Raw genomic sequence first — 16,985 nt, 5'->3', positions numbered from 1 at the left:
CTTATAAATTGGTTATGAACAAGCTCCAGACCAAAATTATTTGCAAAAAATAATTCTGCAAATAAAGTTGACTAACAAACTTGAGGAAATTGCAAATTTTGTTCACAGGGACGAGGAGGATTCCTTTGGATCTATCTAGTTAATCACAGCAATTAGAACTGTAATGGGGGGAAAACTTTCAAAAGTACTTAAATCCCATTGACTTTCAATGGGACTTAAGCCACTCAGGGTACATCTACGCAGCAACAAACAAACAAAAAAAACCCAACAACCCAAACCCAGCAGGAGCAAGTCTCACAGCCCAGGTCTACAGATTCAGGCTAGCACTATGGGGCTAAAAATAGCTGTAGAGACATTTCCACTGGGCTCTGAAATCCAGTGAGGGTGGGTCTCAGAGCCCAAGCTCCAGCCTGAGCAGGCATGTCTACACTGTTGTTTTTAGCTCTGTAGCGTTAGCCCAAATCTGTCAACCTGGCCTCTGGGATTCGCAGCCATAGGTCTTCTTTTGCAGTGCAGATGTTACTTTAGGAGCTTTTGTAGCTTTGATGCCTAAATGCTATGGCGGTGCAGAAGAGTGTCTCTTTTGAACAAAAAGGAAGTATGCTATAAACCGTTAGGAGAGGAAAATAATGATGCATCAGAGTTTTTACTGGCTCAGTAACTGAAGAATCAGTGCCTAAGTGCTGCTTTCCTCATGGTCATTGTTCATGATAATTAGAGGTCTACCAAATTCGCAGTTGTGAAAATCACGTCACAGACCGTGAAGTTTGGTCTCCTGCCACCCAGCTCTGAAGACAGAGCGGAGAGCAGCAGTTACTGGCCGGGCATCCAGCTCAGAAGGCAAGCACCATTGCCAGCAGCAGCTCAGAAGTAGGGGTGGCAATACTGGGATCCCCCACACCGATAGGCTTGCAACCCCCTTTAGGGTTTGAGAAACCCAGTTTGAGAAACACTGCAGAGAAATCCCACATTTGTTGTGGGTGGTTCGTGGCATAAATAGCAAATTTTGCAGATGTGTAACACATCCATGAAATTTGCTATTTATGCCGTGACCAACCTGCAAAAATGTGGGATTTCTCCATGATTTTAAGTAGACCCTTCATGATTGATGCAAAAATAGCTAGGTAGAAATGGGATTCAAATTAACTTTCTTTCCTCCTCCCTGTTATTGTTTTGCAAAATAGAAGCTGCTCTCTCTCTACCACAGTGGCTCAGCTGCATCTTTGTTTTCACACAACACCTAATGGTCCCAAGACAAATGAATAATAAAAGATAATGGGACAAATTGATCCCTCCCATTCACTTTGTTTTTTCCTGTTCTCTGCCTGTGGTACATACTAGTTTAGCTTTCTGAGGGCTGTGATACTTTGGTCTAATTCTGGATGTTGGGGTGGGGGTGACCGAGTGGTGTTTAGTGCCTTGTGATACATAGGTCAGGCTAGATTAGGGGTCGGCAACCTTTCAGAAGTGGTGTGCCAAGTCTTCGCTTATTCACTGTAATTTAAGGTTTTGCATGCTTGTAATACATTTACGGGGGCCGGTGGAGGGAACCCCAGACTGGCAGCGGGCTGAGCGGGGCTGGCGGCCTGCTGTCAGTCTGGGGTTCTGGCTGCCGGCCCCTGCCAGCCAGGTCCCCGCCGCTGGCCCCTCTCAGCCCGCTGCCAGCCCGGGGTTCTGTTCATCCAGCAGGCTGAGCAGGGCTGGTGGCCGGGACCCCATTTGGCTGGCGGCCTGTGGCAGGAACCCCAGGCTGGCAGCAGAGTGCCACTGAAAATCAGCTTGCGTGCCGCCTTTGGCATGAGTGCCATAGGTTGCCGACCCCTGGACTAGATGATCTCGTGATCCTGTCTGTCTTTAAACTCTGACTTCATTCCTGAAAATGAGCCTGAAGTGCTGGCTCTTTATTTCACAAGCAATTTGAAAACAGAGCTACAGCCTCCTCACAGAAATCTATGGCCATGTCTACATCTAAAATTTTGCAGCGCTGGTTGTTACAGCTGTATTAGTACAGCTGTATAGGGCCAGCGCTGCAGAGTGGCCACACTTACAGCAACCAGCGCTGCAAGTGGTGTTAGATGTGGCCACACTGCAGCGCTGTTGGGCGGCTTCAAGGGGGGTTCCGGGACGAGAGAGCAAACCGGGAAAGGAAACCAGCTTCCCCGCGGTTTGCTCTCTCGGTCCCGGAGCCAGCCAGCAAACCGCAGGGAAGGAGACCTGCTTGCTCGGGGTTCCGGGACCGAGAGAGCAAACCGGGAACGCCGCGGTTTGCTCTCTCGGTCCCGGAGCCAGCCAGCAAACCGCAGGGAAGGAGACCTGCTTGCTCGGGGTTCCGGGACCGAGAGAGCAAACCGGGAACGCTGCGGTTTGCTCTCTCGGTCCCGGAGCCAGCCAGCAAACCGCAGGGAAGGAGACCTGCTTGCTCGGGGTTCCGGGACCGAGAGAGCAAACCGGGAACGCCGCGGTTTGCTCTCTCGGTCCCGGAGCCAGCCAGCAAACCGCAGGGAAGGAGACCTGCTTGCTCGGGGTTCCGGGACCGAGAGAGCAAACCGGGAACGCCGCGGTTTGCTCTCTCGGTCCCGGAGCCAGCCAGCAAACCGCAGGGAAGGAGACCTGCTTGCTCCGGGTTCCGGGACCGAGAGAGCAAACCGGGAACGCCGCGGTTTGCTCTCTCGGTCCCGGAGCCAGCCAGCAAACCGTAGGGAAGGAGACCTGCTTGCTCGGGGTTCCGGGACCGAGAGAGCAAACCGGGAACGCCGCGGTTTGCTCTCTCGGTCCCGGAGCCAGCCAGCAAACCGCAGGGAAGGAGACCTGCTTGCTCGGGGTTCCGGGACCGAGAGAGCAAACCGCGGCGAAGCTGGTCTCCTTTCCCGGTTTGCTCTCTCGGTCCCGGAACCCCGAGCAAGCAGGTCTCCTTCCCTGCGGTTTGCTGGGTGGCTCCGGGACCGAGAGAGCAAACCGGGAAAGGAAACCAGCTTGATTACCAGAGGCTTCCTCCTTCCACGGAGGTCAAGAAAAGCGCTGGTAACTGTCTACATTGGATTACCAGCGCTGGATCACCAGCGCTGGATCCTCTACACCCGAGACAAAACGGGAGTACGGCCAGCGCTGCAAACAGGGAGTTGCAGCGCTGGTGATGCCCTGCAGATGTGTACACCTTCAAAGTTGCAGCGCTGTAACTCCCTCACCAGCGCTGCAACTTTCTGATGTAGACAAGCCCTATTAGTCCAGGGCAGTGTGGTCTAGTACAGGGATTCTCAAACTTCATTGCACTGTGACCCCCTTCTGACAACAAAAATTACTACACGACTCCAGGAGGAGGGACTGAAGTTTGAGCCTACCTGAGATTTCAGTCCCCCTTCCTGGAGTCGTGTAGTGCACAGTGCTTGTATGGGGATGTGGTGTAGCAGGAGGGTTCCGGGGGTTGTAGGGAGTGGAATGGGAGGCAGGTTACAATATCTGGGAGGGGGTGGGGGAAGAAGATGTAGGCTGTGGAGTCAGCTGTAGATCAGGTATTTATTGCTGAGGGTCAACTTGCTCACCTCTAACCAACAAAGCTGGTCTTGCAACTTCTCCGTGGACTCTGAGAGCTCCCTAAGGGCTATTAAATCTGCCAGCCAAGGGACCTGCAAATAATAGATCTGTTCCCAGAAAGAGGAAGCTCAGACACCAGCCCCTCCATGCAAACCCAAGTACGTGTAGTTCCCCTATTGTCTCTGTTCACCTCTGACAATGGAAAAGAGGCAGCTGGGCGACTTGCTTGGGTTTTATTGCTAACAACTTGCTTGGATTTATTGTTCCTTGACACCCGTTCTTCCAGGGAGACAATGAAGCCGGGTGTCTCTCAATCTCTATCAAGCGTATTACGGATTATGTCCAGTTTTCCAATAATCCCTGAGGCACATGTCCATGTGGTTGCGTGTTTTGCTGTTTGGGCTGGTGGAGGTTGCATTTGACCTGACCCCGCTTATAGGATCAAAGAGGGGGCCCTTTCTCTCTCTCTCTCTCTCTGTTCTGGATCTTAAGAGGGTTTGTAGCTTCCCTCCTCCTTGTGTTCTGTCCCTGTTCCTTCTGCATGCTGGATAGGAGGGTGGTGGTCACCCTTCCTGGCATCTGGGAAGATGGCCCCAGTCTGTCATTACCAGAAACTCTCTCCTCCACCAGGGAGTGGAATCTTGCAACATTGCTCCCTTCTGCATGGGGAGGAGGCATCCAGTGAGAGAGATTAGGTGACTTTTCTCAGATCACAGAGAGTGTGTAAGATCTAGGAATAGAATCTGGATCTCCTGACTCCCAGTTCAGTATTTTATAGGGTTCTCCTTTTCAAACTGGGAAGGAGAGGTGAGGCATGGCCACTGGTTCTCTATCCCAAAAGTTGGCTCTGGTATTAAGAATGATGGAGTGGGTGGGGGCGAGGAGTTGTTTTGTTTGTTGTTTTATGGACCTATAACAGGGTTCACGACCTGCCCCTCTTCCTGGGGCCCTCTTGCCCTCCCCAATAAGGCTCGGAGAGGCTTCAGGGTTGTGCAGAACTCGGGTCTTTATTTACTTATCGTTGTCCCACCACCAGTGTCCATCTATATACAGCTTTATAGGTTTTGTTACTTCCCTTACAGGCAGAGTCAGCCTTCAGCTAGGAGGCCTCCAGCTCCCCCACCCCGATGGACTGACTGACTTCTCCCTGGCTGCCCCCCACCTTCTGTTTCCCTCCCAGCCTTTTATAGCTCTTGGCTTGTCAGGCCAGCAGATGATGCCAAACCTCAGGCCGGCATCAGGCCTTTTCCATCAGCCCCAATCTGTTTCCCAGGTACTTTTCAACCAGTATCCTGCTATGGGCCCTTACCTTGAGCTACAGCTTTATTGGTCTCTATATGTAATAAAGGACCAGTTTCTCAGCTGGCGTCAGTGGCTCTGTGCAGTTACACCAGCTGAAAATCTGACCCAAATGTCCTACAGTCCAACCCAACTTTCTTACAAAGGAAGCGACATTCACCTGCCAAGGCAGGAGGGGATCCTATTCGCGTCTTAGCTCTGGCTAAGTCACGATGTTCCCTGGCCAGAGCTGAACATCCCTCAGTGCTGGGAAGGTAGCGTCCAGCTGAGATCAGAACAGTGCCAGTGTGCATTTGAAACATGGGTTTCATGTCCATGGTTGGTGAGTTAGGCCCATATCACTAATATATAGATACGGGATTAACCCACCAAGCTTGGCTATATGCATATTATTTTAAGAGGGTCACAAAACAGCAGATTCTCCCAGTGTCCTTGCAGGAGCTGAGCCTTCTGGTTTTTTCTTTCTATTCAGGTTAGCTCCAAAGAATCGGTGCGAGTGCGCCAAAGCCGACCATGTGCACGTCTACCAGATGGAAGATTATATCGATAAGAAAGACCTTGCCTCAATTAAAGAGAGGCGACAGAAGGAGTTTGAGCACTATCAGAAAAGGTAAATTGGCTCCTTCTCTGCAGACTTGTTCATTCCTGCTCACCCATTGACCTCTACTGCTGTCACACTGAGGATGCACCTATTAGCCCATCTTCCTGACAGTGCATCCCCTAGTATCTTGTTGAGTCTAGTTCTAGGTCTACTGACATCCACAAATAGCCAGAGTCAGTGAATTTCAGGATATGTCAGACTAACACAGTGGGGGACTGGGCTGACAGAGTTCAGGGACTGTTGCTGCTTCTAAGTGGCCTTTTGTGTAGCCTTACATTGCGTTCACGGCAGCCATCCCCTCTGGAGCACTGTATGCTTTTGAAGGGCTGACCTTACTGAGGACTGCAATACTCACCTTCTAGAGAGAGGGGTTCTGTAATACCAGAGCACTTATCAGTTTTGACAGTAAGGTTCCTCTTGGAGGTAGCCAGCTAGAAAACTTATGCAAAGGGTGGCACCGTCAAAGAAGTGTCTGTGCTGTAAAGAACAGATGAGAGCCAAGAAACTAATCTTACGAAACATTAAAAAAATGTCAAAGGAAAAATAAAGACAACAGATGAGCACTAGGGCATGGACTCTAGGGAGGATTATTAGTGCTAATATACCCATTGTCTTTGTGAAGCCACACAAATGGGTATAAAACTTCAACCACTGAAATGCCCATTTAATCTTCTGGAAAAGCCTGAAGTCACTGTTGTTGCAACCAAACATCTTGCCAGCAGGTTACATAAAATCTCAGCCACTGTGTATGAAGTGGTGGGCTGTTCCATTTACATAGCAAAATGTAGTTGCCCATGGCCCGCTATGGGTCCTGGAGACGGAACTTCCCTCTGACTAAAGGTGATTGGCTTATGTCAGGACAGAGAAACACTAGAAGTTAGACAGGGAGGAAGCTTGCATTGTCATTGCCTGTGTTGTACTCAGTCTGTGTCTAGGGACCCTCCTTTCTCTCGACCTGTCAAGCCTGCATCTTTCCCTGGCACTAAATTCATGTGGAAAAGTCTCATGAACTGAAGCCTTGGGGTTGGGTTGTATTGAGGTAGAAGAAGTACGAGAGAGATTTTTCAGACGTTCTCCTGAAAATCTGGTTGGTTCATTTGGTGCCCCAGTGGGAGACAGTGTCTTTTGAAATTCCAGCTGCAAGCATCCAACAGATAAGACAGAAGAGACAAATAGGGGATGTGGGAAGAAAGAAGGAACACTAAAACAGAGTTTGAATGAGTAACACAATTTTCACAATCCCTTATCTTCCCAACACTGACTCTGTTCTACTTGCATTTGTTCCAGATACCCTTCGATGACTCAAGACATAGTAATTGCCAAACCAAACATGCCATTAAGCTATCCTATTCAAGGAGTAGAGGTGATGCCGCTACACACAATTATGATTCCAGGTATACGTGTTCTGTGCCTTTTCATAGCCTGCTCATGGGCTCAACTTCCAGTGGAGTCTAAGACCTTGTCTCTTGTACATACACTCTATATGCAATAGAGGGGCTTTGTTCTCCTTTGCACCTGTATTGGCTTTGGCTTACTCTGAAGACCCAACCCTTCGTATAAAATTGCTGAATTCAAAATCCATTCCCTGACACCCAGAGATCTGATTTCCTTCCAGTAAAGTGCACAAAATGTCTGGGATGGGTTCTTCGAATAATAACCACATGACACTTTGTATACAGAGCATTTTAAAAAACAATTATGAAAAGGGCTGAAACAGTGAAGATCCCATCTGCATTTCAGAATAAATCTCTCTCAACTCATTTGTCATCAGAGCGCAGATCTGCTCTTCCATCTGAATGCAAAATGCTTTCCTGAAGAGCTCTGTGGTAGTTGGTTTTAAATTCATCTCCCCACTGATTTTAATTGCTTCAGATGTTGGAATCTGGCAAAATTATTGACCTTTGGCTTTTATAAGATGCAGGGAGTGGTGGAAACCTAAAGGCTGGCTCTCTAGCTTTGTAAATCAGTGTCGCTCCATTGACTTCCCTGGCTTACGCTTGTTGAAAATCTAGCCCTAAATCTTTAGAGTTGCCCCAATGCAAAAATACTGCTGACATTGTAGATTTCTTCCAGGATAAAATTGAAGTGGAAAAATGCATAGAGAAGAGCTGATGTTCTATTTGTATCCAGCTCTGTGATCCCATTTCAGATGGGCTGACAGGAGTCTTGTAAGGGAACAATAATCGCTTGAGTCAAAACATTGGTTTTAGACTTGTTACTTACTGTCCCTTACATATGTTTCCCTTTGTTCTTCAAGGGCTTGGTTTGCGTGGAGTGACTGAAGAAAAGTACCAGGTATCTTTCATGATGTTGCAGGGAAATTTGTAGTTCAGGGTTACCTTGGCAAGTGCGTAACATGCTTTGAGATCTCTCTGAATGAAAGGGGCATTAGTTTTACATTTCTCATGAGGTTTTCCTTCTATTACCAGGGTGGGCTTGATTTCCCACCCTTGTAGGAGTATAGTAGCATTAGTGTATGTCTACACTCCCATCCCAGATAGAGACTCACACTAGCTTTACTGGAGTTAGGGTGCTAAAAGAAGCAGTGTGGACATTGCAGGAGAGATGGTGGCTCAGGCTAACCATCTGAGCGTCGACCTGAGTGGGTGGGGGGCAGGCAGGCTTGGACTCAGGAAGCCTGCCTGAGCTGCCACCTGTGCCACAACATGCCACACTGCTTCCTTTAGTGCGCTAGCTCGAGGGAAGCTAACATGAGTCCGTCAACCTGGGCTAGGAGGCATCTTCCCAGCTGCAGTGTAGACATAGACAAATCCTTAGAGATCTTACGAAGATCAGGGCCCCAGTGTGCCAGGCACTATACAAATACATAGGGCTGGTCTACACTCAGGCCGTGTCTCTGATATTACTGGTATAACTGATCTCGTACGCCTGAGCAAAACAAGCTGTATGGCAAAGTCGGGCATGCTATCGTATAACTGCTTCTGTGCTAGAGGCTTTTGCTGGCATAGCTCTGTCGGTCAGGGATCACAGCTTTTCACACCCCTGGCTGACACAGGAACACTGGCAGAAGTCTGTCATGTGGACTTCAGGTTTTAGCTCTCTATGCTGGCATGGTGAAAGCAGCAACTCTCCCTAATGCAGATGCAGCTATACTGTTATAAAAGTGCTTCTGGCAGTACAGGGTATTCCAGCTCCACCAATATAAGGTACCTTGAAACCATAACTATGTCAGCAACAACAACAACAACAAAATCATGTCCTTAACTGATATAGCTATGGTGGTAAAAATTGAAGTGGAGACCAGCCCTTCGTACAACAATCCCTGCCTCAGCAAGCTTTCGTAGACACCAAGGAAGGAAAATAGAGGAGTAGAGAGAGAGAGACTCTGAAATTACCAGAGCCAGGAATTGAATTTAGGTCTCCTGTGTCCTATTCAGTGGACCACATTGCTCTGCCTAGCTAAGAAAAGAATTCTTTATAATCTCACAGATCTAATGTTCCACTTCATGGGCTAGTCCCTCACACAATCGAGACATTTTTTTTTCTCCACACCCAGTTCAAATTTTAAAAGCATGTTCAACATTTTATTTTAAAACTTTTTCTGAAGCCACAGAGAACCACCTCGTACATTGGGGGCGGGGAGGTGTCTGTTTTATTGACCTTCACAGGGGTGAGGATAGTGGTGGGGTAAGATCTCTCTTCTTTCCCTTTTAAATAAGACTGTTCTTAAAGAGGCAGCCATATGATCCACCCAGATCAGGGAGAGAGGAGAGGGGAAGACTTGTGATTTTTACCATGACGCCTAAGATTTCCATCTCCGTGCCCTCTGGCACTTAACGCAGGTGATCCTGCGAGCATCTCTGGGAACCCTCAATACGCTTGCTGATGTCTCTGATGATGTTGTGAGAGGACGGGGCAAGAAAGAGCTGCTCATCTTGACCTCAGATGTGGAGCTGCTGAATTTCATCCTTAGGCATGTCACATACACCAGTGTGGTCTACCAGCTCTCTGCAGTAGATATGAGTGAGTATCGACTGGACAATTTCTTCGTCCCATCCTTGGCAGTTTGCCATCAGTTTCTCTGGTGTTACTAGGCCACTTTTAAGCATCTGCTAAACTAAGGGTATGGCTACAATTGAAATTTCAAAGCGCTGCTGCGGCAGCGCTTTGAAGTGTGAGTGTAGTCGGAGCGCCAGCACTGGGAGAGAGCTCTCCCAGCGCTGCACATAAACCACATCCCTTACGGATGTCGCTTGCAGTGCTGGGAGCCGCGCTCCCAGCGCTGCTGCCCTGCTTACACTGAGGCTTTACAGCGCTGTATCTTGCAGCGCTCGGGGGGTGTTTTTTCACACCCCTGAGCGCAAACGTTGCAGCGCTGTAAAGTGCCAATGTAGCCATGGCCTAACTTTACCTCCCAGTAGGAATCTTTCTGAAAGACCCATTATTTAACACCGCATGAGCAGAGATATAGATGCAGGATGCTGCCATCTTCCGTAGCTGTCTCTTTCAAAGTTTTGGCAGAGATTGGGGAGGTCAGTCACCATCCTCAGGAAGCTGAAGCCTCCTTCAGTGCCCTGTTTCCTAATGAATCAGGGCTTTAGTCTTTGGCTTCAAATTACACATGAGGTGAAGCAAGACTGCCAAGGCAGGAGAATTCCTGGTACTTGGCAAAAAAAAAAAAAAAATTATCCAGTTCTTTGAGTCAGTGGAAGAAGGTCTTTCAAAGAACTCTTTCTAGGCTTCCCACATCTCCATTTTCCATCACCAAGGCTGGAAGTTCATTTTAACACTATTAAAATTAGACAGCCCACTTTTATCTATTCCAGCCTAAAACATTGCCAGGGAACAAACGGATTTCCAATCAAGGTTCTTAATTGGAGTTTTCCACTACGTCATCAAAGATCTCCAGAATACTAGAAGATTTATGAGTGATGCAACTTTCCTATTCTGCTTTCCTTGTTTTCCAAGTGAGTTTCAAGAGCAAAGATCATGTCGCTCAGTTTCCTGTGATCATCCGACAGCCCAGCCTTCCAAAGCTAATTGATCCTGGAGCAGGTAAGTGTTCCAGAGTGCCTCCCTGTAGGAAACCCCTTTTGCCCTTTTAAGGGGCTGTCAGAGAGTGACTCCAGCAAGCTGACAATGGCTGATGGTAAATCCTTACTCCAGACTTTACTGTGGTAGAAGTTAGTTACTCTTTTAGGCCTGATGCTGGGCTTCTAAAGTCTGTTTCTGGTCTCCTGATGCCTCTCCATTCAAAAACTTATGTAAAATTGACAAGGACTAAACACGTCAGCATCATAGTTAATGTTTAGTGGCCAGTTGGGTTCTTCCAAAGCTTTGTCCACTGAAAAGCCCTGAATGAACGGACCTTTTTAAACATTCTAATTCCAGAAAAACCTTGGATTGGCTTCGACAACGCTTAGTGTACTGCCTTCCATTTGAGGATCTCAGTGCACTTGACAAATATTAGCAAACCCATGGGATGCCTCAGATCCCTCCCTCCCTTTTACAGATAGGGAAACTTAGGATGATTTGTTCAGAGTCCAACGGTTGCTGACCTAGCACTGTTGCTCTTCCCCGTGGTCTGTGGCAGTGCTAGGAAGAGAACCCAGTGGTTGTGATCTAGTTTGCTCTACTAACCACGTGCCCACCTTCCTCCTGCAGGTAATATCTTTCAGGAATGGTGAGTAAAAGCAAAGAACTGCAGTAAAATGTTACCAGCCTTTGTCACTTCCCCGTTTACGGTTACAGATAGGAAGATCAGCTCCCTGGTGACTATCACAACGAAGACTTTCTTGCGCTATCACAAACTTCGGTTCCTCATCAAGAGCATCCGACAGTACTACCCTGACATAAAAATCATCGTTGCCGATGACAGCGAAGTCCCGGAGAAGATCATCGAAGAGAACATTGAGCATTACATCATGCCTTTTGGAAAGGTCTGACACTTGCACAGGACTGGTTATGTAGCCAGGTCTGAGTCTAGGCCCTCCATCATTCTGTGACATGCAGGCTTTTTCATTGGTTAGAGGCCACATCCTAAATAACACACCTTATTGGATGGGATTTTTTAAAAGCTCCTAAGTGATTTAGGAGCACAAATCCTAATGAAAGTAAATGGGATTTATGTTCCTAAAACACTTGGGCACTCTAGAAAATACCATCTCTTGTTAGCATTTGGATTATGGTAGTACATGCAGCCCCCAGCGGAGACCAGGGCCCTGTTGTGCTGGGAGCTCTACGGACACATAATAAGAGACAGTCCTTGTCCCAAACAGCTCACCGTTGAAGTAGATGATCCAGACAAAAGGTGGGAGGGGAAATGGAAGCACAGAGAAGGGAAGGTGACCCAGCAGAGCCCGGAATAGAACCCATGTTTCCTGAGGCCCACTCTTAGCCTCGTGTCCCATCCACTAGACCACACAGTCTGCTAAGGACTCTTAAGACATATGTGCCCAGTTCCATCCCCCCAAAGAAATGGAGTGGAATGGTTCATGGAATTGTTTGTGTTGTACAGAATCTTTTACCCGTAGGCCACCAGTTCAAATTTGTATCCAATTATTGTTCCGTGGCCTCACACCACGGCTACTTATCTGGGATAGCTAGGACAAAGGGGACTGAATTTTCCATGTCAGTGTATGGGCTTTACCACTGGTACCATAGTAATTTAGCTTAAGCTACCCTAGTGGTGCATGAGATGAGTTGGTGGTCTTAATCCATTTCCTATTGGTTTACCGACCCATTAGTCTTAGTCAACATGTTGTTGACTATAGAAAAATTTTGGCCACATCTTGAGCATTCACGGATATAAATGGGAATGGTGGGTGTCAAGCACATTTTGTTAATGGAGCATCTTACTGTGTAATTTATTCAAGTTTTGTAAAAATAGTTACACTGGTGCACTGGCCTGTACTGCTCTATGAAAGATCAAAGTTGAATGTTTAAGGCTCCTGTCTGTCCTCCATATCCCCCTTGGCTGGCAGCATTGGGCAGGGCATGCCTCCATGTTGCTCAAAAGTGATTTCCTTCATGCTCATTAACAAGCTTTAGAGGCAGTCCCATCCAGTCCTTGGCCAGCAGTGGACTTGCTGTGACGTGGGGGTAGGAGGAGGAGAGACAATGAGGGAATCTTGGGGCTCCATAAGGAGCGTGAAGAGCCCTGGGAATTATACAAATACAGAGATGTTATAGGATGGAGACTGAAGTCTCCTGTAGAAAAATCACCTAATCTAGTGAATTAAAATCCTACAATTGTAAAAATGTAGCGCAGGAAGGGACCTCAAGAGGTCATCTAGTCCACCCCAGGCTCTGAGGCAAGATTAAATGTACCTAGACCCTACCTTCCAGGGGTTTGTCTAAGCTGTTCTTAAAAACTTTCAAAGATGGGGATTCCACAATCTCCTTAGGTAAATACTTCCAATGCTTAAGTATCCTTATATACTGGTTCTTCTATCACATGAGCAAGTGATCGTGTTACTATAAGGGCACTCCTTGTTGAAAAGATGTCCTGTTTTGTTCTCATTCCCTAGTTCAGATGACCCTTCTTTTCCGAATAGTTTCTGGATAAAAGGGATTTGCACAGAGCGAAGCAGCTTTTTGTGTGTATGTTTGCATATATATACAGCTGTTCTGACCCTACCCTGCTGTGTCTTGGGGATTCCTGTTTACCAGGGTTGGTTTGCAGGAAGGAATCTTGCAATATCTCAGGTCACAACCAAGTACTATCTCTGGGTCGACGATGACTACTTATTCACCGAAAACACCAAAATTGAGAAGCTATTGGACGTGCTGGAGAGAACAAACTTGGATATGGTAAGAAATGCAAATAAATTGTTCCCTTGGAAAATGTTCCAGGCTTTTTGAAAGAGCGCAAGTGTCACAATGGGTGCTGAGCCTTTGAAAATCGGGCCGTTAGTCAGTAGGGAAAAGGAATATTGCTTCCATCTCTCAAAATTTATTCCTCTGCAGACCTGTTTTCGTCTTCTGCTTATCAGATTATGCCAGAAATCTTCATTATTGTAATAAAATACTTGCTTTCAAATGATGGGGAAAATCTTGTATGGATTTTTAGATTGACTGTGACCACACCAGAGGTTAGTGCTATCTGGCAAAATATTCTTTGAGAATACTTACCTTAGGGCAGCAAGAATGTTTGTTTGTTTTTAAGCCAGTTGAAGCTATTTTTGGTCCCACTGAGTATTTTCTTGATTCAGAGGGTTTTTTTTTTAGAGTTTCTGGAAAATGTTTCTACACCTTAGGCTGTGACAGTTGACCTGAGAGAGTGGACGGTTGAGAGGATTTATGGAACAGATAGCCTACAACTTCTGATTATGTTCTCAAATCCACCCCAAGTCCTTAGTGAAAGGTAACAAGTTTCCAGTGAGAGCTGGCTGGTGCCCTGTGTGAAATGAGTAGAACTCAGTGGTACGAGGAACAACAAGAACATGATGTTGTAGGGAAGGAGCTCCAAGCAGCAGTTCACAAGAACCTAAAAGCTATTGTAAACTGGAGCTTGTTCATGTTGAGATTCCCACTGTGCAGAACAGTAACAATGAGACTTCAGGGGGTCGGACCAGTCAAAGGAAGGGCTCCTGTTGACCTCAGCGGATGTTAGTCCGGGCTTTGAGTCTGCCAGGAGACGAAAAGCAGTAACTGAAAAACGTGGGTGATGGTCTTGCTCTCCAGGTTGGAGGCAGCGTGAAGGGGGACACCTACAGTTTTCAGCTGCTGTATGAGCAGAGTGACGACGGTGACTGTCTGCATTTGAGATACGGCTCCTTCCACAAGTTGGACGGGTTCCCCAACTGCGTGGTCACCAGTGGCGTGGTCAACTTCTACCTGGCCCATACAGACAAAAGCAGACACGTCAGCTATGACCCTCTTCTGCAAAGAGTAGCTCACTCAGGTAAGCCACACGCTCTCTTTCTCAGAGTGTGGGTAAGCAAGCTCTCAGCAGGGCCGCCGATGTGGGGGACAAAGGGAGCAATTGCCCAGGGGCCTGGTAGACTAGAGCCCGCACCCCTGCCCCAGCCTGGTGAAAGTGAGTGAGGGTGGGAGAGAGTGAGCGACAGAGGGAGGGGGGATGGAATGAGCAGAGGGCGGGGTGTTGGAGAAGGGGCAGGACAGGGCTGTGGCCTCAGGGAAGGGCCAGGGGCTGGGCAAGGGTCTTTGGGTTTGAGTAGTTAGATAGTTGACAGCCCTCCCGGGCGGGCATTTCAAAGCCCTGGCTTGCTGGAAGAGCACGTCCAGCAGCGCAGCCAGCAGCTCTCTGGGCACCAACCAGCGCAAGTGCAGCACTGCTCAAATGTCAGGCGGACCATGCAGGTGTGGCTCGTGCGTGCGCGGGGTCCCATTGACTGTTCTTTCCTGGGGCCTGGAATTGCCCAAATGGATGTTTGAAATAAAGCATTAGCAGCTGCTTCTGATTTTCTTAAAACATTTAATCATTAAACTTAAAATAGGCTAAATGATTAATAACCCATGTTTTTAACAATTAACATTGTGCAATGCATGATTATATTTGTATTACTATAGTGTGCCAGCAAAGACTGGAGACCTATATAAGTATGTAGTAAGAGAAGTCCCTGCTTTGAAGAACTTGCAGTCTAAAATAAATGAGAGGCAGAAGGGGAGTTGGAAGCCCAGAGAGGTGAAGTAACTTGTCCATGGTCACCAAGCAGGTGAGCGGCAGAGCCAGGAACTGAACCCAGGGGTAAGATCCTGGCTGAACAAAACCCCTGACTTCAGTCGGGCCAGTATTTTACCTCAGGTCTCCTGACTCCCAGCTTGCTGCTCCGGCCACTAGAATATCCCGATTCCTGCACTGTATGTAGACTCTGCTACATGGAATGCCAAGGAAGCTTCTTCAGTGGGGTCCTGGCTTGACTGCATATAGAACAGCTAGCTGTAACGTCTATAGAACAGGGGTGGGCAAACTTTTTGGCCCGAGGGCCACATCGGGGTGGGGAAATGGCTTGCAAGGCCATGAATGTAGGGGCAGGGCAGGAAGGAGCGCAGGGTGTGGGAGGGGATGTGGTGTGCAGGAAGAGGCTCGGGGCAAGGGTTGGAGTGCAGGAGGAGTGCGGGGTGTATGAGGGGACTCAGGGAAGCGGGTTTGGGGTGCAGAAGGGGTGCAGAGTGCAGGAAGGGGCCCAGGGCAGACAGTTGGGGTGCAGCAGGGGTGTGGGGTACAGGCAGGGGGCTCAGGGCAGGGAGTTGCAGGGCGGGGTGACGGAGAGGTTCGGATTTACCTGGAGCGGCTCCGGGGTGGCAGCGATGCGCACTAGGGCCAAGACAGGCTCCCTGCCTGCTTGCCCTGGCCCAGGCCCCATCCCTACGTTGCTCCGGGAAGTGTCTGGCACCATGTCCCTGTGACCCCTGGAAGAGGGGCCGCAGAGGGCTCCTTGCACATCTGAGTACTTCTCCCAAAGCTCCCATTGGCCACGGTTCCCCATTCTTGGCCAGTAGAAGCTTCTGGGGAGGTATCCACAGGGAAGAGCAGCATGCAGAGCCCTCTGCGCCCACTCCCCTAGGGGCTGCAGGGACGTGGTGCTGGCCACTTCCTGGAGCAGCGTGGGGCTCGCAGCACCATAGGGTGGCAATCCCATGAGCCGGATCCAAAGCCCTGAGGGGCCATAGTTTGGATGCAAGGTTCAGCAGCTATTTTATTCAGAGTTAAATGCAGATTGTCCAGAGAAGTGTTTTAGTTTTTTATTTAGACCAGGAAATGTAGAAACAAATCCCTGCTGGTTCTGTTAGGGGTGTAGTGTAGACAGCACCAGCTATTTCTCTTTCAACTAACTAACCTTACTGAAAAGCAAGTGGAAAAATGGTGGTTAGAAACCTAATGTGGCTTCTGTAGTGTCCAGTCGAATCTGCAGGGACAACTAGGTGGACACAATATTATTACCAGAGCTGGAACTTGTCCAAATACACTAATAAATCCTCTGCTTAAGAAAAATGCCCGGGGCTCTTCCATAACTGCAAATGCTTAGGGCTTGTGGTTTTGCATCTTTGTTTTAGGGTTTGTGCACTTGCGTGTATTAATTCACACTGGCTTGTTGCACATGAATCTGTGCGTATTAGACAGTATCCCGTAATTGCATATACTCGGTAAACTGTTTTCTGCTTCAGCATGGATCTGCATGTTTGTATGGCAGGGACGTCGTATGGAGTAAGGGCACAGCATTCCGGACAGCTGTTGTAGGGTGCAGTGCTTTGCTTTGCTTCTGGACTCTGTGCATTCTCGGACTTTTCTTGCTGCACCTTGTGGGATGGCAGCTGGAAGTGAGTAGCATTATGCGATATGGGGTCAAACTCAACACTTCCCATTACAGGGAGGAATCTGGGATCTACAAACCCCATACTGAGCTTAGGCAGGAGGGGAAGGGAGCTTCTCCTGTCGGCAGGGAAGTGCCAAGCCCCCACCACACACGCAGCTGCCAGTCATGAGGGCAGGTAATCACAGCTGTGCCCAGTGGAGGAAACAAGGTCTCCTATAAAGGAAGGAGAACAGAGGAGGAGGCAGAAAGGCCTGGGACAGCAGAGGGGCAACTCCCCTGCCTCAGGCTGCTTCCCTGAGCACCGCTCAGAG

General features: G+C 48.4%; 1 protein-coding gene across 8 annotated transcripts in view; it reads left to right on the top strand.

The window, feature by feature from the left end:
- The window catches only part of LOC115639058 (beta-1,4 N-acetylgalactosaminyltransferase 2-like), a 48,715-nt gene that overhangs the window by 30,248 nt on the left and 1,482 nt on the right, over positions 1-16,985 (top strand). Inside the window, exons 5-14 of one of the 8 annotated variants that reach the window (XR_003997589.1) lie at positions 5,303-5,440; positions 6,719-6,825; positions 7,689-7,726; positions 9,223-9,415; positions 10,361-10,447; positions 11,144-11,331; positions 13,064-13,204; positions 14,078-14,297; positions 14,927-15,072; positions 16,552-16,678. Coding sequence is in view for 3 of the 8 variants with exons in the window: in XM_030541372.1 (XP_030397232.1) it covers positions 5,303-5,440; positions 6,719-6,825; positions 7,689-7,726; positions 9,223-9,415; positions 10,361-10,447; positions 11,144-11,331; positions 13,064-13,204; positions 14,078-14,297; positions 14,927-14,964 (1,150 nt within the window). In the remaining 5 variants the exon portion in view is untranslated. Of the gene's footprint in view, positions 1-5,302; positions 5,441-6,718; positions 6,826-7,688; positions 7,727-9,222; positions 9,416-10,360; positions 10,448-11,143; positions 11,332-13,063; positions 13,205-14,077; positions 14,298-14,926; positions 15,375-16,551; positions 16,679-16,985 lie in introns of those variants that run through there. The other 7 variants (XR_003997588.1, XR_003997587.1, XR_003997590.1 and 4 more) reach the window with 7 other exon arrangements.

The sequence above is a fragment of the Gopherus evgoodei genome, chromosome 23 (assembly GCF_007399415.2).
Source record: "Gopherus evgoodei ecotype Sinaloan lineage chromosome 23, rGopEvg1_v1.p, whole genome shotgun sequence".
In the NCBI taxonomy this organism is placed as follows: domain Eukaryota; kingdom Metazoa; phylum Chordata; order Testudines; family Testudinidae; genus Gopherus; species Gopherus evgoodei.
This window is presented reverse-complemented; position numbering and strand designations above follow the sequence as displayed.